The sequence below is a fragment of the Oncorhynchus mykiss genome, chromosome 18 (genome assembly GCF_013265735.2).
Source record: "Oncorhynchus mykiss isolate Arlee chromosome 18, USDA_OmykA_1.1, whole genome shotgun sequence".
Classification (NCBI taxonomy): domain Eukaryota; kingdom Metazoa; phylum Chordata; class Actinopteri; order Salmoniformes; family Salmonidae; genus Oncorhynchus; species Oncorhynchus mykiss.
Genome location: NC_048582.1, coordinates 60,744,879 through 60,771,072, shown reverse-complemented (window position 1 = coordinate 60,771,072; position 26,194 = coordinate 60,744,879). Strand labels below are relative to the sequence as shown.

The window sequence follows — 26,194 nt, the reverse complement described above, 5'->3', positions numbered from 1 at the left end:
CCATAAAAAGTGTTGTTTAAAGTTTGCCACAAGCCACCTGGGAGACACACCAAACATGTGGAAGAAGGTGCTCTGGTCAGATGAAACCAAAATTGCACTTTTTGGCAACAATGCAAAACATTATGTTTGGCGTAAAAGCAACACAGCTGAACACACCATCCCCACTGTCAAACATGGTGGTGGCAGCATCATGGTTTGGGCCTGCTTTTCTTCAGCAGGGACAGGGAAGATGGTTAAAATTGATGGGAAGATGGATGGAGTCAAATACAGGACCATTCTGGAAGAAAACCTGATGGAGTCTGCAAAAGACCTCAGACTGGGATGGAGATTTGTCTTCCAACAAGACAATGATCCAAAACATAAAGTAAAATCTACAATGGAATGGTTCAAAAATAAACATATCCAGGTGTTAGAATGGCCAAGTCAAAGTCCAGACCTGAATCCAATCGAGAATCTGTGGAAAGAACTGAAAACTGCTGTTCACAAATGCTCTCCATCCAACCTCACTGAGCTCGAGCTGTTTTGCAAGGAGGAATGGGAAAAAATTTCAGTCTCTCGATGTGCAAAACTGATAGAGACATACCCCAAGCGACTTACAGCTGTAATCGCAGTAAAAGGTGGCGCTACAAAGTATTAACTTAAGGGGGCTGAATAATTTTGCACGCCCAATTTTTCAGTTTTTGATTTGTTAAAAAAGTTTATATAATATAATATAATAATAATATATAATATCCAATAAATGTCGTTCCACTTAATGATTGTGTCCCACTTGTTGATGATTCTTCACAAAAAAATACAGTTTTATATCTTTATGTTTGAAGCCTGAAATGTGGCAAAAGGTCGCAAAGTTCAAGGGGGCCGAATACTTTCGCAAGGCACTGTAGTAACTAAAAAAATCTAAATCTTAAACAAATCAAAATATATTTATATTTGAGATTCTTCAAAAGTAGCCACCCTTTGCCTACTTCGCTCAACAAGCTTCAAGTGGAAAGCTTTTCCAACAGTCGTGAAGGAGTTCCCACATATGCTGAGCACTTGTTGGCTGCTTTTCCTTCAATCTGCGGTTCTACTCATCCCAAACCATCTCAATTGGGTTGAGGTCGGATGATTATGGAGGCCAGGTCATCTGACGCAGCACTCCATCAATCTTCCTCTTGGTCAAATAGCCCTTACATCGCCTGGAGGTGTGTTTTGGGTAATTGTCCTGTTAAAAAACAAATGATAGTCCCACTAAGTGCAAACCAGATGGGATGGCGTATGGCTGTAGAATTCTGTGGTAGCCATGCTGGTTAAGTGTGCCTTGAATTCTAAATAAATCAGACAGTGTCACCAGCAAAGCACCCCCACACCATCACACCTCCTCCTCCATGGTTCACGATGGGAACCACACATGCAGAGATCATCCGTTCACCTACTCTCTCGTCTCACAAAGACATGGCCGTTGGAACCAAAAATCTAAAATGTGGACTCCTCAGACCAAAGGATAGATTTGGTCTAATGTCCATTGCTCGTGTTTCTTATTTTGATTTGTTTAACACTTTTTTGGTTACTACATGATTACATTTTTGTTATTTCATAGTTTTGATGTCTTCTCTATCATTCTATCACTCTGTCCCTCTCTCACCAGCGCCTCTCTGCTTTCGCTGCCTCCAGCTCTGCTTTGGGGCGGCGATATTCCCCTGGCTGTGCCCAGGGTCCTTTGCCATCCAGAATCTCCTCCCAAGTCCATGAGTCCTGCATTCTTTGCCGCTGCTGGCCGTTACCACGCTGCTTGGTCCATTGTTGGTGGGTTATTCTGTCACGATCGTCGTAAAGAGGAGACCAAAGCGCAGCGTGACTAGAATACATTCTTCTTTTAATGAATGAAGAACACGAAGAACACTTAAACAAAAACAACAACACGAACGTGACGCTATGACAACGAGTGCAGACACAGGCAACTACACATAGACAATAACCCACGAAATACCCAAAGAAGATGTCTGCCTAAATATGGTTCCCAATCAGAGACAACGATAAACAGCTGCCTCTAATTGAGAACCAATCTAGGCAACCATAGACATACATAAACACCTAGATGGTAAACAACCCCATAAACCTATAAAACCCCTAGACAGTACAAAAACACATACATGTCACACCCTGACCTAACCCAAATATATAAAGAAAACAAAGAATACTCAGGTCAGGGCGTGACAATACATACATACCAACCAAGAATACAATACTTAAAAGTTGTACTTGGTATTATTATTCAGAAATTAAACATTACACATAAAATACTTTTCCCAGAATGGTACTAGAAAAATGGTATGTTAATATGATTACAAACTCAGTTTCATTCAATCTATTCCATTTTTTGGACAGTTCCTAAAAATATCTTGAATTAATAACTCGTTTTTTGATGGTAAAAGGCCACTTGGAATGAACAGCATTAAAATAAAATCCAGTTGGATCCAGCATATTGATTTGAAAAAGTAGTTCTCAACATAGAGAACAGGGTGCCATGTGGTAGGCATCCAGGGTACTGTGTCCCAAACAGACAGAACGTCTGGGCAGCTAGCAGAACATCACACGTTGTATGGTGATGGTCACTTATCAATTCTGCTGCTGTCATATACAGTGGGGCAAAAAAGTATTTAGTCAGCCACCAATTGTGCAAGTTCTCCCACTTAAAAAGATGAGAGGCCTGTAATTTTCATCATAGGTACACCTCAACTATGACAGACAAAATGATTTAAAAAATCCAGAAAATCACATTGTAGGATTTTTAATGAATTTATTTGCAAATGATGGTGGAAATAAGTATTTGGTCACCTACAAACAAGCACGATTTCTGGCTCTCACAGACCTGTAACTTCTTCTTTAAGAGGCTCCTCTGTCCTCCATTTGTTACCTGTATTAATGGCACCTGTTTGAACTTGTTATCAGTATAAAAGACACCTGTCCACAACCTCAAACAGTCGCACTCCAAACTTCACTATGGCCAAGACCAAAGAGCTGTCAAAGGACACCAGAAACAAAATTGTAGACCTGCACCAGGCTGGGAAGACTGAATCTGCAATAGGTAAGCAGCTTGGTTTGAAGAAATCAACTGTGGGAGCAATTATTAGGAAATGGAAGACATACAAGACCACTGATAATCTCCCTCGATCTGACCCCGTGGGGTCAAAATTATCACAAGAACCACACGGGGGGGGACCTAGTAAATGACCTGCAGAGAGCTGGGACCAAAGTAACAAAGCCTACCATCAGTAACACACTACGCCGCCAGGGACTCAAATCCTGCAGTGCCAGACGTGTCCCCCTGCATAAGCCAGTACATGTCCAGGCCCGTCTGAAGTTTGCTAGAGAGCATTTGGATGATCCAGAAGAAGATTGGGAGAATGTCATATGGTCAGATGAAACCAAAATATAACTTTTTGGTAAAAACTCAACTCGTTGTGTTTGGAGGACAAAGAATGCTGAGTTGCATCCAAAGAACACCATACCTACTGTGAAGCATGGGGGTGGAAACATCATGCTTTGAGGCTGTTTTTCTGCAAAGTGGCCAGGACGACCGATCCGTGTAAAGGAAAGAATGAATGGGGCCATGTATCGTGAGATTGAGTGAAAACCTCCTTCCATCAGCAAGGGCATTGAAGATGAAACGTGGCTGGGTCTTTCAGCATGACAATGATCCCAAACACACCGCCCGGGCAACGAAGAAGTGGCTTCGTAAGAAGCATTTCAAGGTCCTGGAGTGGCCTAGCCAGTCTACAGATCTCAACCCCATAGAAAATCTTTGGAGGGAGTTGAAAGTCCGTGTTGCCCAGCAACAGCCCCAAAACATCACTGCTCTAGAGGAGATCTGCATGGAGGAATGGGCCAAAATACAAGCAACAGTGTGTGAAAACCTTGTGAAGACTTACAGAAAACATTTGACCTCTCATTGCCAACAAAGGGTATATAACAAAGTATTGAGATGAACTTTTGTTATTGACCAAATACTTATTTTCCACCATAATTTGCAAATAAATTCATAAAAAATCCTACAATGTGATTTTCTGGATTTTTTTCCTTCTCATTTTGTCTGTCATAGTTGAAGTGTACCTATGATGAAAATTACAGGCCTCTCATCTTTTTAAGTGGGAGAACTTGCACAATTGGTGGCTGACTAAATACTTTTTTGCCCCACTGTACCATGTCAAATAACATACAATAAAACATGTTTTACAATGTAGGGACATGCCTGGAATACCAGATGCCGAAGCAAACCGTAAATAACGCTACTATAACTCAGGAAAAACACATCTCCTATTTATTCAACTCCCTGGCGCAAAAATATGTCTGCATCCCAAATGGTACTCTATATAGTGCACTACTTTGGACCCTGTTCAAAATCAATAGGTTTACATATTGTGATTCACACGGTCTTGTTTAAAGAACTGTTGTCAATGTACTTAGAAAACATGTTATGAACTGTGGCCATGGATATGAAAAGGTATAAATCAAATCTCATATCCCTATTTCAATTGAAGTGATGTAGAGATCCTCAGTCCTCAAGCACGTAAACTCCTGTGTGTGTGTGTGTGTGTGTGTGTCCAACGTCCCCCTAAACGCAACAGCCATACCACTAGGCTAAGTGAACAGGGATCAATGCAGCACTCCATTCACCCACAATCTCCTTGCATAAGATATCGATCTTCAAGTACACTTAAGCTATATCTCAAATGACACCTAGCAGCCATACTCAACTGGTGTTTCCAGATCTGGACCCAGAACGGGGTCAATACGGACCGCAGGTCCTGACTAAATAAATAGCATTTCTTTTTTGGGAAATTAAACTTACTGCTGTTGAGAGTTATAATAGTAGAATGCACAAGGTAACATCTTGACATTTGGTTGTGTATGGACAGTTTTCCTTCCTCCACTGACAGACCTTAGAGAGCTATTTATAACCTGTCCGAAAAATGTCCAGTTAATTACCACAAGCGCATGTCAACTAGATACGAAAGTTAACCAGCTACCTACATAGTTATCGTGGCCAGATTACATGCCCAGGGGCCACCATCCCAAGGGAACCCCGACTGATTTTGTTGAGCCACTCAGGTATCATATGAACACACATAAGACATGTCAAAATGTGTAGAATTGCAGGAACTTAGTTTAAAAAACGGCAACTTTATTTTTTATATCTGGCAAAAAGAGGGGTATAAACAGTTTGAACAGCTCGGAGGTCACAACATTGGGGATTGTTACTACGACAAATGACAATATCCATCCGAACCATTGCCACAGAGGAAATGTATGTGACCGGACCTTCTCAAATAGTAGTCGAGTACCCCCGCACTATAGTATATAGGGATAAGGTAGGTATCATTTGAGATTTGTCCTTAATCTCTTTTAACAAAAATGTGGATTTGTTTTATAATTCCATGCGTATCTTTCCATATCTCTTTTTGCATCAGGTAAGGCACTTCTGGGTAAAATGGCCCAAATCATGGCCTTATGGGACATTTATTGTCAACAATTGTTTTCCCCATTTTGTTGTTGCAGTTGCAATACATAAAGTCAAGTGGCTCATTTAACTTAGTGCTGAATTAACAAATCCACGCTGACATCAACGATGATCAATAAGTAAGTAAATAAACATTGAGTAAATATATCATTTAAAATAAACAAGAATTGTAATATAATTAACACACAGAATATAGCTAAGTCTTCGTAGCTTCACTCTACTAGGAAAATAACATTCTCACTAGGAGTCAATTGCATTGACAAGATGTTAGACCAAAAAACACTGAAAAACCACAAGCATTCCTTCTTTCAGAAATGTTTAAATTGCTTACCGTGAGTTATCCAAATTCATAATTGTGATTCATGAACACAACTAAAGACCGGAGTGGAATTTCTCCTACTACCAGTAATTGTGTGGCTAAAGACGTACTGTGTGTTGTCTTAAGCCTATGAGCGGAGCAAATCGAAAATTAAAAAGCCCCTCCACGATTCTGTCATCGCAAATTGTTTGCTGTGCAATCAAAAATTTCACCACATATTTTGAGAGGGCTTGCAAATTTGACCAATAACCACACTAATTTCTGCATAAAAAAGTCTAATCATTGCAATATTACCGCATAAAACAGATCCATCACGGCATTACAAAAAGAGGGCGCGCAAATTAACCAATCACAGCATAATATGGTTCAATCAAGCTACACGGCAACAAATGTTTCCCTCGTCAGCGCACTTTCGCGACAACTTGAACAAAATTGTTGCATACTGCCAAGCACGATTTTTTGGTCCGCAAATATCACAAAAAAAAAATAACATCCTGGAGGGACTGGTTGAAGTAGTACGCACGTATTTTAAATACAAAAATACACGTAGAAAACAAAATACTTGCTCCAAAAATACCTGAACAATTAACCACTCATATCACTGAGCTGATAACATGCTCGATGGAGTGAAAAAGATGGTTGAGGTTGAGGTTGAGTCTGAGATTTCCAGCTATAACGTAATGCGCAAGTACATAAGAGTCTCTGTCATGATCACTGCAATGCCAAAAACATTCACTACCAGCTGCTAAGTGCTCCTGTGTTCCAGAGAAAGAGAGAGGTAAGAACGAAAGTGAGAATAAAAAGTAGGAGTGGCTTTCAGTCAGATGAACAGACAGGTAATTAAATTCCACACATAAAAATGTGTTAAATATCTGTCCATTCCAACATCCTTCGTCTCCCAGGTTTTCCCAAAAATATCGACAAAAAAAGATTTGAGAAGTAGATGTGGTATGAGTTAATATCAAGTGTGCGAAAACGTCAACGTTGTCCAGCAAGCACACGGTTGTGCATAGATACAGGAGGTGAGAACAGTTCGCCTGACCTGGGTCATATTCATTAGAGCACAACATTTAAAAAGAGTGTGCAACAGAAAACAAATGATGCCTATTGGACTACTTCAGATAGAACCTCCCCGTTTTGGACCATTTTCTTCTGTTTTCTATCTTGTGAATACGACCCAGGTCATCTCCACGGCATAAGGACGCTGGACCTGAGTATTGGTCTTTGGGGCCCTCCAGCTGTCACCCTCTATCCCAGGGTTAAGAGTTTGGTTGACCCTCTACTCCAGGGATAGGGATTTCGGCTGGCCCACTCCACTACGCCCCCCTCTCCTCAAAAAACCACTTCTGGTTGGCGTGGTCTGAGCAAGGCCGCAGGGCGGGGGCAGGGGTGCCGTTGTCAGTCTTGTCCACGGCCTGGACACACTTCTGCGTCATCACATGGAAGAAGGTGTCATCCTAGTAGTAGAAAGGAGTTATTAAAAACATGTTACCTTTATTTAAAACAGGTTATTGAAATATAATCTATTTTACAAGCCAGGCCAAATGGACCACTAGTATAGAGTAGAGAAGCACTGTCCTTAAGGGCTATTAACTAATGCTGGTCCCTATTAACTAATGCTGGTCTTAATCCTTCCCTTTAACCAACTAATATCTACCTAAACAACCAAGTCTGTGGACTCACTAGCCAATCAATAAAAAATATGATTTTAACAGCAGTAGGACTGGCTACAACCCTGGAGAAGTGAAGTTGTGAACCACTGGTGTGTAGACTACATCCAGGAACAAGAGACGACATACAGTCATTACAGAGGGGAGCAGTGCAGTGTGAAAAGAGTCAAAAACTGTTTGGAAACCAGGAGAGCAACTTTGATTTTAGAAGTGGGAGGGACATTTTTTTAATCCAATAAACACTCCAAACAGCCTACCCGACCGCTCAGAGGAGTCGGCATGGTCCTAAAGCACACAGTTACCTTGTTTTATATCACATTCCAATGATAAAACCGGGGAGGACAAAAATGCAAATGTGGGGGACTTTCACCCATCCCCAGTGAAAGTTGCACCCCTGCTGGAAACACTGAACACATACCTGTACTAAACTACCACAACAAGCATGGACTGTGCACCCAGTCAATAGGCTACCTCAATGCTTTATGATCCATTGTGGACAAAACACCATAAAAGCACTTATCACCTGAGATACATCAAGCCATCCAGAAGACATTATTTGATCATGTGACCCCTACTCCAGAGAGAGACTAGGACTATTAACATCTACTATAGTGATACTGGGAAGAGTCTGTATGTGAGGAGAGTTGGAGTCTGTGGAGACTAAGGACTTGAGAAAGAAAGAGCGAGAGTGCTGACAGAGGTACTGCTAAAAGAGTGTTAGAATGGGAGCTGAGAGAGTATGAAAATGGGAGAGCTGAGAGAGTATGAAAATGGGAGAGCTGAGAGAGTGAAAATGGGAGAGCTGAGAGAGTGAAAATGGGATAGCTGAGAGAGAGAGAGATAGATAAAGCCATCACGTACAGAGAGATTAACCTTGAGGAGAGTCCCCAAAGCAAGCTGGTCATAGGGCTCTGTTCACAAACAACCCCAGGACTGTTTGTGTTTGGAATGTTTACTGTTCATTTTTGATTGTTTTTCAGTTTTGTTTATTATCTATTTAACTTGCTTTGGCAATGTAACATATATGTTTCCCATGCCAATAAAGCCCTTTGAATTGAAGTGATTTGATAGAGCGAGGTAGCGCTGAGAGAGAGAAAGAGATGAGCTGAGAGGGGAGAGGGCTTAATGTCAGTATTTGTCAAAGCTTCCCTTTGAACATGCTCTGAATGCATTGTGGCCGCTCCAACAAGAAAGTCAACAGAACAGAGAACACAAGAGTGCTTAGTGACAACCAACATTTAGCTACACCCGTACTGTACTCTACTGTATATACTGCCTTTAGAAGCCCTTGATTTCCCCCACATTTTGTTGTGTTACAAAGTGGGATAAAAACGGAATGTGTTGTCAATTTTTGTCAATAATCTACTCAAAATACTCTTTCGGTTACTGGCCAAATGCTCTAACCACTAGGCTACCTACCACCCCTAAAGTCAGATCACCATTGGGCTCATAATGAAATCCCTGAGAAGTTTCCTTCCTCTCCAGCAACTGAGTTTGGAAGGACGCCTGTATCTCTGTAGTGACTGGGTGTATTGATACACCATCCAAAGTGTAATTAATAACTGCACCATGCTCAAAGGAGGATTTAAGTGTGTTTTTTTTATTTTTTATTTACCCATCTACCAATAGTTGCCCTTCTTTGCGAACCATTGGAAAACCCTTCCTTGCCTTTGTGGCTGAATCTGTGCTTCAAATTCACAAATTCACTGAGTGACCTTACAGATAATTGTATGTGTGGGGTACACAGATGGGGTACTAATTTAAAAATCATGTTAAACAAAGTTATTGCACACAGAGCGAGTCCATGTAACTTAAGTACATTTTTACTCCTGAACTTAATGTATGCTTGCCATAACAAAACTGATTGAATACTTAGACTCAAGACATTTCAGCTTTTCATTTTTAATTCATTTGTAAACATATAATTCCACTTTGACATTGTGATATTTTGTGTACATTAGGGACACACAAAAAAAATCTACATTTAAATCCATTTTAAATTCAGGCTATAACACAACAAAATGTGGAAAAAGTACAGGGGTGTGAATACTTTCTGAAGGCACTGTATGTCCATGTGTTCATCTGGGTTTTCTACTCCCCTCTCCACCTTCTTCAGAGGAGGCTGGTGGACAGGGATCTAAGAGGGCTGGGTCTTTGTAATGGTTGAATGGAACGGTACCAAAACGTATGATATCCATGTGTTTGATACCCTTACACGGCAGGTAGCCTTAGTTTGGGCCAGTAACCGAAAGGTTGCTAGTTCGAATCCTTGAGCTGACAGGGTAAAAATCTGTCGTTTTGCCCCTGAACAAGGCAGTTAACCCACTGTTCCCTGGTAAGCCGTCATTGTAAATAAGAATTTGTTCTTAACTGACTTGCCTAGTTAAAATAAAGGTTAAATAAATTTTAAAAACATTTATTCCATTACAAAATTCCTGTCCACCTATATCTCTGCCAACCATCCACCACTGACCCTTTCCTCTGCTCCCTGTTTGCTGCCATGACACAGTCCCCATCCAGCTCACCTCTCTGAGGACAAACTTCTGGTCCTGTGGGACAGTCTGCCGGGGTTTCCTGCACAGGTGCACAGTCAGGTAGTTGGAGACGGCGTCCCCCACAGCACACCCTGCTGGCTCCCTGGTGTTATAGCGGATCTCCCTACTCTCATTGGAGTACTCAAAGAACTGCAACAGGAGAGACGAAGAGTGTGTGCGTGGTTCGTGTTGTTTTTGTTGTGCTCCATACAGCTAACCTCACACACAATGGTACCTGTTTTCTTCACTATCATTTTGGTCCAAATACACATAAATAATTTTGTACTTGTCAATGTGCATTATAACATGAAGCCACCTAGCTACCTGGTTTTAAATGAAGGACATGGAGACTAAAGATGGAGCCATAGCTACCTGGTTTTAAATGAAGGACATGGAGAGTAAAGATGGAGCTATAGCTACCTGGTTTTAAATGAAGGACATGGAGAGTAAAGATGGAGCCATAGCTACCTGGTTTTAAATGAAGGACATAGAGAGTAAAGATGAGGCCATAGCTACCTGGTTTTAAATGAAGGACATGGAGAGTAAAGATGGAGCCATAGCTACCTGGTTTTAAATGAAGGACATGGAGAGTAAAGATGGAGCTATAGCTACCTGGTTTTAAATGAAGGACATGGAGAGTAAAGATGGAGCCATAGCTACCTGGTTTTAAATGAAGGACATAGAGAGTAAAGATGAGGCCATAGCTACCTGGTTTTAAATGAAGGACATGGAGAGTAAAGATGGAGCCATTAGCTACCTGGTTTTAAATGAAGGACATAGAGAGTAAAGATGAGGCCATAGCTACCTGGTTTTAAATGAAGGACATGGAGAGTAAAGATGGAGCCATAGCTACCTGGTTTTAAATGAAGGACATAGAGAGTAAAGATGGAGCCATAGCTACCTGGTTTTAAATGAAGGACATAGAGAGTAAAGATGAGGCCATAGCTACCTGGTTTTGTCCCATGCCATGACAGGGGTAGAGGATGATCCGGTGGCCCACCAGGTTATGGTCGTCAGGAGGGTTGTAGTCAAAGCAGTAGCTGGACATGCCTCTGTTCTTCAGCTAAAGGGAAACACCATGCAGATGCTGCTGTTAAAGTACAGCTATGAGTGTGGGGAGTCAAGGGAAAGTTCAGTCAAGTTGTCTATGATAACCCACTTGAGTGCACTCTCTCTTTAATAAACACAGATTCATTCATGTGGTACATTTACTTAAGTAGTACTTTAAAGTATTTTTTACTTATGTCAGGTTTAATGGTATCTGTACTTTACCATTTATATTTTTGCCAACTTTTACTTCACTACATTCCTAAAGAAAATAATGTACTTTTTACTCCATAAATTTTTCCTGACACCTGACACCCAAAAGTAAATGATGACAGGAAAATGGTCCAATTCACACACTTATCAAGAGAACATCCCTGGTCATCCCTACTGCCTCTGATCTGGTGGAACTCACTAAACACAAACACTTAGTTCGTAAGTTATGTCTGAGTGTTGGAGTGTGCCCCTGGCTATCTGTTAACAAAAAAACAAAATAGCACTTGAATTACATTGTGCAAATGTGAGGTCGCCTGGGTTGAAAACAACAACACGAGTTTCTTATTGGACAGGTTCAGGTAGTTTCGGTCTGTCTCCTTCGGTTTGGTACCTAACTAATACAACGTTGGAGTCAAAATGGCAGCATTCTCCTCACCATTCCAAACATCCCAGGGCTGTCCTCAGGGACGTGGATATCAGGATAAATGTTCTCCAGGTACCACTTGAAGTCCTTACATCCCAGCTGGGTCCTGAGCCGCCTCCTGTCTGTCACGTCCCCAAAGGCTTCCTAACAACAACAACAACAAAACAAGAGACTTTAAAATTATACAATTAGATTTATTTTGAGGCCATGCAGTCATGAGCTCAGAAGTAAATGTTCAACTGACTTCCTGTCTGTTTGAGTCTCTGGGTATTATTCTGTGAACTGACAAACATCACCATCTATGGTTTTTCAAAAAAGTTCCCATAAACACACAAATCACAAAACCACCACATACACTGACACTCAAAAACAGACTTTTGCATCACATTCCTCTTTTGTTGTACACAATCTCAACTCAAACGTAAACACTCCTCCCACACACACAAACACTTCCCACTAGCAGACCACCACTGCATCCTGGTCACTGTTAGCACAAATACACTCCAAGCCACAGTCTAGGGTTGCAAAATTCCCAAGGTTTTTCAGAAATCAAATTTGATTTGTCAAATGCTTCATAAACAACAGGTGTAGAGTAACAGTGAAATGCTTACGAGCCCTTCCCAACAATGCAAAGAAAAATAATAGAAAAGTCAAACAAGTCAGAACAAATAAACTGAGTAACGATAACTCGGCTATATACACAAGGTACCAGTACTGAGTCGATATATGTACAGTTGATGTCGGAAGTTTACATACACTTAGGTTGGAGTCATTAAAACTCGTTATTCAACCACTCCATAAATTTCTTGTTAACAAACTATAGCTTTGGAAAGTCGGTAAGGACATCTACTTTATACGTGCTATATCGAACAGAACCTGAAAGACCGCTCAGCATGGAAGAAGGCACTGCTCCAAAACCACCATAAAAAAGCCAGACTACGGTTTGCAACTGCACATGGGGACAAAGATTATGCTTTTTTGGAGAAATGTCCTCTGGTCTGATGAAACAAAAATAGAACCGTTTGGCCATAATGACCATCGTTATGTTTGGAGGAAAAAGGGGGAGGCTTGCAAGCCAAAGAACACCACAATTATGTGGATATATTGAAGCAACATCTCAAGACATCAGTCAGTTAAAGCTTGGTCACAAATGGGTCTTCCAAATGGACAATGACCCCAAGCATGCTTACAAAGTTGTGGCAAAATGGCTTAAGGACAATAAAGTCAAGGTATTGGAGTGGCCATCACAAAGCCCTGACCTCAATCCCATCGAAAATTTGTGGGCAGAACTGAAAAAGCGTGTGTGAGCAAGGAGGCCTACTAACCTGACTGTTACACCAGCTCTGTCAGGAGGAATGGGCCAAAATTCACCCAACTTATTGTGGGAAACTTGTGGAGGCTACCCAAAACATTTGACCCAAGTTAAACAATTTAAAGGGAATGTTACCAAATACTAATTGAGTGTATGTAAATTTCTGACCCACTGGGAATGTGATGAAAGAAACAAAAGCTGAAGTAAATCATTCTGACATTTCACATTCTTAAAATAGAGTGGTGATCCTAACTGACCTAAGACAGGGAATTCTTACTAGGATTAAATGTCAGGAATTGTGAAAAACTGAGTTTAAATGTATTTGGCTAAGATGTATGTAAACTTCCGACTTCAACTGTACTAATAACTAGGAATAAAGTGAAATAATAAACAGTAGCAGCACCATTTGCAAGGAGTCCAAAAAAGTTTGTGCAAAAAGGGTCAATATAGATAGTCTGGGTAGCTATTTGATTAGCTAACTATTTAGCAGTCTTATGGCTCGGGGGTAGAAGTTGTTCAGGGTCTTGTTGGTTCTAGACTTGGTGCATTGGTACCACTTGCTGTGCGATAGCAGAGAGAACAGTGTACGACTTGGGTGGCTGGAAGATTTGACATTTTTTAGGGCCTACCTGCCTGGTATAGAGGATACATGGAGCTCGGCAGAGAGCTCTGCTCCAGTGATGTACTGGGCCGTACGGTCGGATGCCAAGCAGTTGCCATATCAAGTGGTGATGCAGAAAGTAAAAAAAATGCTCTCAATGGTGCAGATGTAGAACGTTTTGAGGATATGAGGCACATGCCAAATCTTTTCAGCCTCCAGAGGGGGAAGAGTCCTCTTCATGACTGTTGGTGTGTTTGGACCATGATAGATCTTTAGTGATGTGGACATTGAGGAATTTGAAGCCTTCGACCCACCCCACTAAAAATACAGCTGAAAACTCTTGGAAAACATGATGGCTTATCCTGAGGTATTCTAACTCAGGCAAGCAGAAGCAGGAAGCAACTTCCTGAAGAATAGAGAGGGGCAGAAGCAGGAAGCAACTTCCTGAAGAATAGAGAGGGGAAGAAGCAGGAAGCAACTTCCTGAAGAATAGAGAGGGGAAGAAGCAGGAAGCAACTTCCTGAAGAATAGAGAGGGGAGAAGCAGGAAGCAACTTCCTGAAGAATAGAGAGGGGAAGAAGCAGGAAGCAACTTCCTGAAGAATAGAGAGGGGCAGAAGCAGGAAACTTCCTGGAGAATAGGGAGGGGCAGAAGCAGGACACTTCCTGAAGAATAGAGATCAGGAGGGGAAGAAGCAGGACACTTCCTGAAGAATAGAGAGGGGAAGAAGCAGTAAACTTCCTGAAGAATAGGGAGGGGCAGAAGCAGGAAACTTCCTGAAGAATAGGGAGGGGCAGAAGCAGGAAACTTCCTGAAGAATAGAGACCAGGAGGGGAAGAAGCAGGACACTTCCTGAAGAATAGAGATCAGGAGGGGAAGAAGCAGGACACTTCCTGAAGAATAGAGATCAGGAGGGGAAGAAGCAGGAAATGTGGAATCCTTCGACCAGCACGTCTGGAAAACCTGGACATTTTGGGGTAACCCAATTAGCATTACAACATCAGCTATTCTTTATTTCTGTGTGGTGGTTTACTGTGTTTCTGAAACTCTGAATTCCAACTGGTCCAGAGGTATTGTTAGGTGTTAGTTATGGTCCACAGAGGAGTGTTGGAGACAGGAACATCTGTTTGGAGACAAGCCCCTGTTGGAGGAAGGTGAGCAACGCCACAGGATGAAAGATGGGAGCGGCATGCCTGAACATCTCTAATTGATTGCCCATCAATTTATTTAGACCCCAGAGAAAGATAATCAGTCAGGGGAGACAGGAGGGTGGGGGCAATAAGGGCCAGTAGGGGGCAGTCTTACAGAAATGATTAGGCTTACAAAAACTTTCCTAACCATCCCAGGTTTTCCAGACATCCCGAGTTAGAAGATTCCTGGAATCAGGAAGGAATTAGCAGGAAATCCGGGAACGCTCCAAGCGTTAGAAAACCTGGGGAAAGTTAGGGGAATTTTGCAATCCTTACTGTTAGAAAGTAGTAAGGTGCAGATGCAGGTTTCAACTTATGTGAATTAAAAGTTGAACAGGAAACAAGCCCCTGAGGAACATTAGTCCAACCATTAGAAAACAACATTGCTTGACAGGAGCTTTATCAATTTGAATCACTGGATTCTTGAGAGCGATTGTATCTCATAGTGTTCTACTGAAAAGGTCACACTGACACATTCCCCTTCACCTGAATGCAAGGCAGAGAGCTCACAGCTCTAAATTGAATATATCCTGAGAGGTTTGGAAACGGAAGAGAAAGACAAAGAGATTGCTGGTTTCTGACCCGACTGAGACGGGGGGGGGGGGGGGGGGGTTCCATTGCGCCAGGCAAGCTAAATCAAGCCAGTTTAAGTATTTGAAATCATTTCAACTAGTATTTGAACCCAGGCCTGCTAGCAGCCTAGCACCTGGGATGGCGCAGAACGGAGCATCTCTGACTAACTGAAGGGTAGGTGGGTGATGCCCACAGTTGCTGCGTGGAGTTGTGCCTCTCGATGGTAATCTCACACCGGACGCAGTGTCACCTTGTGTCTCGTCCTCATGCATCCCAAGTGTCACTCAATCAGGGGAGCATTTACAGAGCAGGGGGCGGAGAGAAGTGTGTGTGTGTGTCAGAGGTAAAAATTATATAATAGGAAGGGCTTTTCCCTTCTTTCAGTGTAAGATGGCTGCTCTTAACCAACTTAACCATAGAGGTATGAAACACAAGTGTTAATGGAAGTTGTGCTCCTCCAAGGCATGCTTTTATGTGAATTTGATCATTACTTTGAAAAGCTCTGCATGCAGACATATTACCACCATACACTACTGGTCCTGACCCACAATCCCAGCACCATACACTACTGGTCCTGACCCACAATCCCAGCACCATACACTACTGGTCCTGACCCACAATCCCAGCACCATACACTACTGGTCCTGACCCACAATCCCAGCACCATACACTACTGGTCCTGACCCACAATCCCAGCACCATACACTACTGGTCCTGACCCACAATCACAGCACCATACACTACTGGTCCTGACCCACAATCCCAGCACCATACACTACTGGTCCTGACCCACAATCACAACACCATACACTACTGGTCCTGACCCACAATCCCAGCACCATACACTACTGGTCCTGACCCACAATCCCAACAACATACACTACTGGTCCTGACCCACAATCCCAGCACCATACACTACTGGTCCTGACCCACAATCCCAACACCATACACTACTGGTCCTGACCCACAATCCCAACACCATACACTACTGGTCCTGACCCACAATCCCAGCACCATACACTACTGGTCCTGACCCACAATCCCAGCACCATACACTACTGGTCCTGACCCACAATCACAACACCATACACTACTGGTCCTGACCCACAATCCCAACACCATACACTACTGGTCCTGACCCACAATCACAGCACCATACACTACTGGTCCTGACCCACAATCCCAGCACCATACACTACTGGTCCTGACCCACAATCACAACACCATACACTACTGGTCCTGACCCACAATCCCAACACCATACACTACTGGTCCTGACCCACAATCCCAGCACCATACACTACTGGTCCTGACCCACAATCACAGCACCATACACTACTGGTCCTGACCCACAATCACAACACCATACACTACTGGTCCTGACCCACAATCCCAGCACCATACACTACTGGTCCTGACCCACAATCACAACACCATACACTACTGGTCCTGACCCACAATCACAACACCATACACTACTGGTCCTGACCCACAATCCCAGCACCATACACTACTGGTCCTGACCCACAATCCCAGCACCATACACTACTGGTCCTGACCCACAATCACAACACCATACACTACTGGTCCTGACCCACAATCACAACACCATACACTACTGGTCCTGACCCACAATCCCAGCACCATACACTACTGGTCCTGACCCACAATCCCAGCACCATACACTACTGGTCCTGACCCACAATCACAACACCATACACTACTGGTCCTGACCCACAATCCCAGCACCATACACTACTGGTCCTGACCCACAATCCCAGCACCATACACTACTGGTCCTGACCCACAATCCCAGCACCATACACTACTGGTCCTGACCCACAATCCCAGCACCATACACTACTGGTCCTGACCCAAAATCACAACACCATACACTACTGGTCCTGACCCACAATCCCAACACCATACACTACTGGTCCTGACCCAAAATCACAACATCATACACTACTGGTCCTGACCCACAATCCCAGCACCATACACTACTGGTCCTGACCCACAATCCCAACACCATACACTACTGGTCCTGACCCACAATCACAACACCATACACTACTGGTCCTGACCCACAATCACAGAACCATACACTACTGGTCCTGACCCACAATCACAGAACCATACACTACTGGTCCTGACCCACAATCACAGCACCATACACTACTGGTCCTGACCCACAATCACAGCCCCATACACTACTGGTCCTGACCCACAATCACAGCACCATACACTACTGGTCCTGACCCACATTCACAGCACCATACACGAATGGTCCTGACGCACAATCACAGCACCATACACTAATGGTCCTGACCCACAATCACAACACCATACACTACTGGTCCTGACCCATAATCACAGCACCATACACTACTGGTCCTGACCAACAATCACAGCTCCATAAACTACTGGTCCTGACCCACAATCCCAGCACCATACACTACTGGTCCTGACCCACAATCACAACACCATACACTACTGGTCCTGACCCACAATCACAGCACCATACACTACTGGTCCTGACCCACAATCACAACACCATACACTACTGGTCCTGACCCACAATCACAGCACCATGCACTTTCAAACTCTGCAGCCACACATTTTGCTAGTCCCTGTTCAGGGCTGGCCTACCAGGCGAGCGTGGGGGTTACGGTGGTAGTACAACTCCTTGTAGTCGTCCATCCAGACCTCGGCAGCACGCACGCTGTTGGCCAGGGCCTTGCTCCGTGAATAGGGGGCCTTCTTGGGGAAGACGTGGCCCACGTGGGAGCAGGGGTGGATCTCCAGGCTGCCCCCGCACTGCCAGATCTAAATAACAACAACAGCAACACGAGGACATGATTAGCTACACACCATGATTCAATCAGGCAGCACAATGGACAGCTTTGTGTGTCTTTCTAAAAGGGAAGGAAGTTCTGTTGTTGTAAGGCGGTTTGGTTCTTTTCCACAGGAAGTAACTGAAGGAAAACATGACCTCTGTGCTGGTTTAAATTCTTCAAACGTTGCAACTTTATTGACTGTGGAACCTTAATTGACAGAGGTAACTTTTGGTTCAAAGTTCTTGAATGTCATTTTGATTAGGGAACAGAAAGGCAGATTTTGTTTATCCAAAATTGCATAGTGGTGACCTAGTTATATAATGAAAGTGTAAAGATTGCAGCCTTGTGTGAATCCCCACATATTTCACAACAGTATGGTGACCATCGGTTACTGGATTTTAGTGGGTTTTTTAACTTATCACAGAAACGTCAGGAAAAAGGCATGGATTAATTGCACAGAGTACAGCAAGCCCAAACCTATCACTCTCGCTCGTTCTCTCTCTCACCCACACTCACCCTGAATGAGAACTCTAGGTTCTCTCCTCCCCACACCTCCATGCCTGTGTCATACGTGCCCAGGTAATGGAAATAGTTCTTACTGACAGCAAACAGCCCTCCAGCCATCGTAGGAGACCTGAGACCAAAACACACACAGCTTGCAGAGCAGATCTTCAAAACTTGTTCCATTATTATGATAAATTATATAGCCTATGGTATGTATAACAATTGTTGATCTCTACATAATATGCATATCAAATTGTTAAATGTATATCTTGACAGTTAACTGAGGATTAGACTATTTTCCTTTCCGATACACAGAAGATGTTACGGCACCACAGCCCTGATGTCATCAATGGCAGAGTGCCTGTTTCTAATGTACGGTACCACAGACCTGATGTCATCAATGGCAGAGTGCCTGTTTCTAATGTAGGGTACCACAGACCTGATGACATCAATGGCAGAGTGCCTGTTTCTAATGTAGGGTACCACAGCCCTGATGTCATCAATGGCAGAGTGCCTGTTTCTAATGTACGGTACCACAGATCTGATGTAATCAATGGCAGAGTGCCTGTTTCTAATGTAGGGTACCACAGCCCTGATGTCATCAATGGCAGAGTGCCTGTTTCTAATGTACGGTACCACAGACCTGATGTCATCAATGGCAGAGTGCCTGTTTCTAATGTAGGGTACCACAGCCCTGATGTCATCAATGGCAGAGTGCCTGTTTCTAATGTACGGTACCACAGACCTGATGTCATCAATGGCAGAGTGCCTGTTTCTAATGTACGGTACCACAGCCCTGATGTCATCAATGGCAGAGTGCCTGTTTCTAATGTACGGTACCACAGACCTGATGTCATCAATGGCAGAGTGCCTGTTTCTAATGTAGGGTACCACAGACCTGATGACATCAATGGCAGAGTGCCTGTTTCTAATGTAGGGTACCACAGCCCTGATGTCATCAATGGCAGAGTGCCTGTTTCTAATGTACGGTACCACAGACCTGATGTCATCAATGGCAGAGTGCCTGTTTCTAATGTAGGGTACCACAGCCCTGATGTCATCAATGGCAGAGTGCCTGTTTCTAATGTAGGGTACCACAGACCTGATGTCATCAATGGCAGAGTGCCTGTTTCTAATGTAGGGCACCACAGCCCTGATGACATCAATGGCAGAGTGCCTGTTTCTAATGTAGGGTACCACAGACCTGATGTCATCAATGGCAGAGTGCCTGTTTCTAATGTGGGGTACCACAGACCTGATGTCATCAATGGCAGAGTGCCTGTTTCTAATGTAGGGTACCACAGCCCTGATGACATCAATGGCAGAGTGCCTGTTTCTAATGTAGGGTACCACAGACCTGATGTCATCAATGGCAGAGTGCCTGTTTCTAATGTAGGGTACCACAGACCTGATGCCATCAATGGCAGAGTGCCTGTTTCTAATGTGGGGTACCACAGACCTGATGTCATCAATGGCAGAGTGCCTGTTTCTAATGTAGGGTACCACAGCCCTGATGTCATCAATGGCAGAGTGCCTGTTTCTAATGTAGGGTACCACAGACCTGATGTCATCAATGGCAGAGTGCCTGTTTCTAATGTAGGGTACCACAGCCCTGATGTCATCAATGGCAGAGTGCCTGTTTCTAATGTAGGGTACCACAGACCTGATGTCATCAATGGCAGAGTGCCTGTTTCTAATGTAGGGTACCACAGACCTGATGTCATCAATGGCAGAGTGCCTGTTTCTAATGTACGGTACCACAGACCTGATGTCATCAATGGCAGAGTGCCTGTTTCTAATGTGGGGTACCACAGACCTGATGTCATCAATGGCAGAGTGCCTGTTTCTAATGTGGGGTACCACAGACCTGATGTCATCAATGGCAGAGTGCCTGTTTCTAATGTACGGTACCACAGCCCTGATGTCATCAATGGCAGAGTGCCTGTTTCTAATGTACGGTACCACAGACCTGATGTCATCAATGGCAGAGTGCCTGTTTCTAATGTACGGTACCACAGACCTGATGTCATCAATGGCAGAGTGCCTGTTTCTAATGTAGGGCACCACAGACCTGATGACATCAATGGCAGAGTGCCTGTTTCTAATGTAGGGTACCACAGACCTGATGTCATCAATGGCAGAGTGCCTGTTTCTAATGTACGGTACCACAGACCTGATGTCATCAATGGCAGAGTGCCTGTTTCTAATGTAGGGTACCACAGACCTGATGTCATCAATGGCAGAGTGCCTGTTTCTAATGTAGGGTACCACAGACCTGATGACATCAATGGCAGAGCGCCTGCGTTGCTGCTCATACTCTGGCACCGAGTGCCAGGTGAAGACCAACCGCCAATCAAACCCTCCGATCTGGGGTTCCCCGGGGTTGCCTAGATACTGGAAGGTGTTCCAGTCGATGACATCAATGACGGGACACACCACAGCGGACGGCTCCTCCTTTATCCTGGGGCAGAGGAGATGAGAGCAGAAGGAAGCATGGGGCAGGGGGTTGCAGTATAACAGGGTGACGACAGAGAGAAACAGGCCTTTGGAGGCTTGGGATTAGTGTGAAACGGGGTGGGTATAAGGGAAATAATTCACATAGCTACACATATCCAAATCTAGCCAGCAGCACGATACATTCAACCGCAAAGTAGAAGGAATGGAGAGAGGCACTACTGTACATGTGGAAACTAAGGTCCCACGACTAGACTGAAGAACAGTCCTGACCTGGCCCAATACGGGGTTTCTCACCTGTCGAGCAGGGGCTCCAGCCAGCCCTTGTGACATTCACAGTGGCAGTCGAGAAAGGTCAGCACATCGCCCGTGGCGATGGAGGCCCCCAAGAGCCTGGCCCGCACCAGGCCCTCCCTCTTCCTGGCCCGGATCAGATGCACCTTCTTCAAGTTGGAGACGTAGTTTTCTAAGGGCTCCTTCAAATGAGCTGACAGGGAACCAAAAGGGCTGTTTATGTATCATGACAAGAGTGTACATCTCCTCAACTGGGATGTGTGTAACATGCAGGTACAGTATGTGTAATGTTACAACAGGGTGGTGCTGCTAACAGATGTGCCTGCACTTTGTGGTTTAATTGATAATGACAAGCAAGTAAGAAAGGCTTTTCTTCACTATGTTTTCTTCCAAATGTACTGATTTAGCACCATCTAGTGGCGATGGAAGGAACCACTCAATGTCAAATGGGGAAGTGATGCCCTTTGAGGTTCAGTAAATATTGGTGCTCTTTTAATCCTTAAGAGAAAACACACACAAACGTATAATAATTGTGAACCCACACTGGCACTTGACTCTTTTTCCCCTTACTACCTCTAACCTTGCTGATAGATACTTTGAGGAAAAATGTACTTACTATGACTGATGTGTGGTTGTCCCACCTAGCTATCTTAATACGAATGTAAGTCACTCTGGATAAGAGCATCTGCTAAATGCCTAAAATGTAAACTACTTGTCAGAAATCTGATTAAATATTCGGAGTGACTCCCATGGCCAATACTACGTCATGTGCTGAAAGTGACAAACTGTGGCCTATGAGTAAGGCTGCGTGATAACCAACTGGTATTCAAATATATTTAAAGTTCACTTAAAAACATTCATTTTAGTATTTTGTTCATTAGTCCGTTGTTAACACAATCCCCCTAAAATTGTGCATGTCAGCAGTCAAGTTTTCAAGGTAGAACACTTTCAGTACAGAGCAGAAACTTTGATGATGATGAGTTCGCATTATATCTCTTCAACCTTAACATATTGAATGTCATATTCATCAGATATTGGCTCACAATGGCTTTGGCAGACATAGTGATGTCACTCTAGCCAAGCATGTCTGTAAATCTGGGCCCATACAAACAGGGTCTCGGGGTAAGAGTTTAGCCTTTTAGATCACAATTAATACAAATTGCATTGACAGGAGGCACCTGGTCCTAGATCAGCACATACAGGCAAAGGGTGGATACTTTGAAGAATCGCAAATATAAATATATTTTGATTTGTTTAACTCTTTCTTTGGTTACTACATGATTCCATGTGTTACTTCATAGTTTTGATGTCTTCACTATTATTATACAATGTAGAAAATAGTAAAAATAAAGAAAAACCCTTGAATGAGTAGGTGTGTCCAAACTTTTGACTGGTACTGTATATACATGATTGTACCTCTGTCACTATAGTCGTCCACCAGCACCACCTCTCGTAGCAGTCTGTCGGGTGAGGTCTCCAGGACACTATGGACAGTGCGTAGCAGCGTGGACCAGGCCTCGTTGTAGAAGGCGATCACCACTGAAGTGGATGGCAATGACCTATAGTCATACTTCTGGTCCTTACAACTGGAGAAGTAAAGAGAAAGAGTTCACTTGTTATAGATTTGTAGCAAGCCTGACCCCAGACATCCCCTTTCCATCATGCTTCTCATTGTTTACTCACTGTCATTGGCATGACAAGGAGTGTAATTATAGCACAAACAGATCTGTCACCCCGGCTAATAGACCTGGGCCAGTATTCAAAAAAATTCTAAGAGTAGGAGTGCTGATCTGATCTAGGAAGAAAGAAAATCTGTTTGTTTTTGGTCAATGTTGTTGGTTACCCTGGTGCTTGGATGTCTGACTGAGATGCAGGACTTTATTCATTCTTTGCACATGGCTTAACAGGCACCGAGTCATTTAATACCTAATTCCTGGCCCTTTAGTAAACTTAAAATAAACAGTTTAACGAGCTTTGTCAGTGATCTGACTTTATTCAACTTTGCAAAATCAAGCATTGCCTTGCCTGTCATTTAGGCATTTGGAAATATTTAACGAGGTTTTCCACAATGGGTTGATGGCGAGGGGCTAACCTACTTCATATTCAGTCAGTCATATTTTAGAAAAGCTCTATAAAATACTCTTATCACAAGGAAATGTTGGGAAAATATCATAAACACCACACTCAAACTCACGCCAACTTACAGAGGATTCCATCGTTCGGGTAGACTGCGGTGGAGAGATACCAGATCACTCACATAGGTATTAATCTGGTGTTTATTTATACTTTCTTCCTCTTTTTTCTTCTCCTCTCCAACGAGGTTCAATTTGACAGCTCTGCCCATTTCTCCCAAGGCATTTAAATCCAACTGCGGTTTGTCATAAACAGGCTTTTTAAGCATTTCATTTGCAATATCTTGCTCAGTGGGAACCTCTCTTCGACTTGTTCCAGCTATGTCACCGGGATTATTATGCCTGTTTAAAATAAAATATCCCACTATAGACGCCCCAAAAAGGCAAACTATCAACTTCCACCGATTCCTTCTCCGGGAAAGTGCCATCGTGTCTCCCTTCCTCCTTCACGAGATACGTTCATACCCCGTGGGCTACAACAGCATCATGGTGCATTACCAAACCAGATCCACCAAATTCACCATGAACTGGCTTCTGATAATAACTTTACGCAATGTAAAAGTTCCCCTATTTTGCTTGAATCAACTTTTTATTTCAAAATGTTTAACAGGTTTGACCAAATTTAACTAGCCAAGTCAAATGTCAACGGTCTTTTTCTGTCATCCAGCGATTGGCTTCCTTGGTCAAAGTTTATTGAAATAGTAATTCTCCATAAACGTGATGTTAAAAATGGATTTACCCGATTAGAGTAGCTATCTTGATGGATTATCAATAACACCCAATTAAAAAAGAAAAAAAATCAAGGTCAAATGAAAGTGTCCAGCGCTTCATTCTGTCGCAGTAGCACTAAATCCTAATCCATGTTCGGCACCCTACTTATCTTCGCGCCACGGACACAATGTAGCCTACATGAACTATGTCACATTGTAGCTCTTTACCTGCAACCTACTCACACACTTCAACGGTTTCCGCACAAAATCATACACGTCGATACATTTAATAAGTTTATCAGAAGTTTATCAGTCACTAATCTTTCTCCAGTGTCACGAGTTGTTGTACCAACAAACGACGCTGTGCAAACAATGTCTTCTGCGTTCCAGGAAACTGAAACGAAAAAAGAGTTACAGTTTAACAATGTTACAGCTGCTTCGTTTCGATGTCCTATTCATAATTATGCAAATGCATGAAGCATTAAATTGACTGCTTCCGGGTTGGCAACAAGTAGTAAAAAAAAAAAAAGTACATTATCACGTGACTGTAGTTTACTGTAGTTTTCATGCACTGATATTCCGTGTTCTTGTATGAACAGAGCTTGTGTTATTAAATATATGATTTGACATTTAACATTTACGGGTGCTACAAAGTCATCTTCATTGTGGACAAATATTCTTACATTATTTCTCTTAGCACTGTTAAATGTCACTTAGCCCTATATATATTTTTAAATAATCTAGTTTGAAGCAAACATCTTGAAGCAAATTAAAATTATCAATAATTGAGGTAACTGTTCAGAGTGAGAAGGTAATTTGTGTGCCATACTATTTGATTGAATACTCTTATTGTCAAAACAACAAAGATAAAAGGTACCATGGTACACTGACCTGTCTGTCTTACTATCTCTGGAGGAAAACATATATTAGCCTGGATGAGGAAGTTTTCATAAAAAAGAAACAATTAACACTCATTTTGTAGGCCAACAGGTCTTATTTATCTTAACCTATTAAACATAAAACAATATGTAAAAGAGAGATACTTTAAATGCAAATTCAATGGTCCATACACTCTCCTCAGACAGTAGTGCATGTAGTGGCATTAGTGTCAAGAAGCCAACTAATATAGTACTATATCAACCTCCAGTTAATTGGCTTCATTTCCACGGTGGTTATGACGCAATATCTCAAGGTGCTGTCCAGAGTAATGCACATGCATGCACAGCATTTCACAAGTGTCATTTACATCATTTCTGGCCAGAAAAATCTATTTAGGCTTACACTTCACTGAGCCTGAAGATTATTCTACCATTTCACACAAAGCCATGGAGTAATTTGTTTGGATAAGTAGTAAACACCGGAGGCTCTGGTCATGTAATGTCCTACAGAATGTTGGACATCCTGATTGTTTTATTGCTCATGGTAAGGTTTAAAAAGCAGTTAGGGGGGTACTAAGTTAACATATGGAATTGTTTTAAGATGGTCATACCATGGATCATTTCTCTATTTGATTTAGTATTTTAGGACCCCTTTAGGTATTAAAAAAAATGACATATACTTTTTTGTTGTTCAAATATTGAATTTGGTCTTCACTACTATAGAAACTAATTGTATAACACATTCATAAATGGGAAAAAAAGACTGTTCAAATATTCATCATAAGGAATAAGGTTTTGAAGTGTCTGTCCTATATCTAGGAGATAAGAAAGCTCAGAAAATATATATTTGGGGGATTTAAACCCTTATTTTTGTTGGCACAAAACGGCCTCCATGCTTCCATCCGTTTGTATGGGTTACCTTGAGAGGCGTCCCATGACACTGGTAGAGGTCAGAGCAAAATAGAGAACACCATCGTGTTCGTAAGATTCTCCCCTTTCCAT

General features: G+C 42.8%; 1 protein-coding gene across 3 annotated transcripts; it reads right to left on the bottom strand.

Moving 5' to 3' along the window:
* Window positions 1–5,128: 5,128 nt before the first annotated feature.
* LOC110496874 (polypeptide N-acetylgalactosaminyltransferase 12) lies at window positions 5,129–24,801 on the bottom strand. 3 transcript variants are annotated; one of them, XM_036953438.1, is made up of 10 exons: window positions 23,677–24,798; window positions 22,889–23,058; window positions 21,476–21,665; window positions 21,000–21,185; window positions 18,737–18,854; window positions 18,033–18,209; window positions 11,720–11,851; window positions 10,973–11,086; window positions 10,015–10,173; window positions 5,129–7,276 (listed from the first exon to the last, which is right to left on the bottom strand). In XM_036953438.1, exons 1-10 carry the CDS (start codon window positions 24,030–24,032, stop codon window positions 7,136–7,138), a joined length of 1,743 nt encoding a protein of 580 aa, XP_036809333.1. In that variant the 5' UTR covers window positions 24,033–24,798; the 3' UTR covers window positions 5,129–7,135. The 3 variants fall into 3 exon arrangements, with proteins under 3 accessions (XP_036809333.1, XP_036809332.1, XP_036809331.1); XM_036953437.1 differs by lacking the exons at window positions 5,129–7,276; window positions 10,015–10,173; window positions 10,973–11,086; ... (1 more) ...; window positions 18,033–18,209; window positions 18,737–18,854 and adding an exon at window positions 18,867–19,061 and having other exon boundaries at window positions 19,113–21,185; window positions 23,677–24,801; XM_036953436.1 differs by lacking the exons at window positions 5,129–7,276; window positions 10,015–10,173; window positions 10,973–11,086; ... (1 more) ...; window positions 18,033–18,209; window positions 18,737–18,854 and having other exon boundaries at window positions 18,867–21,185; window positions 23,677–24,801.
* Between the last annotated feature and the right edge of the window lie 1,393 nt (window positions 24,802–26,194).

Coding starts and splice junctions, on each gene's coding strand:
- LOC110496874 (XM_036953436.1), bottom strand. CDS start 24,032: ATGGCACTTTCCCGGAGAAGGAATCGGTGGAAGTTGATAGTTTGCCTT. Junction 21,666..22,888: donor GGACGACTATAGTGACAGAG/GTACAATCATGT, acceptor GTTCCCTGTCAG/CTCATTTGAAGGAGCCCTTA. Junction 21,186..21,475: donor CTGGAGCCCCTGCTCGACAG/GTGAGAAACCCC, acceptor CCTCTGCCCCAG/GATAAAGGAGGAGCCGTCCG.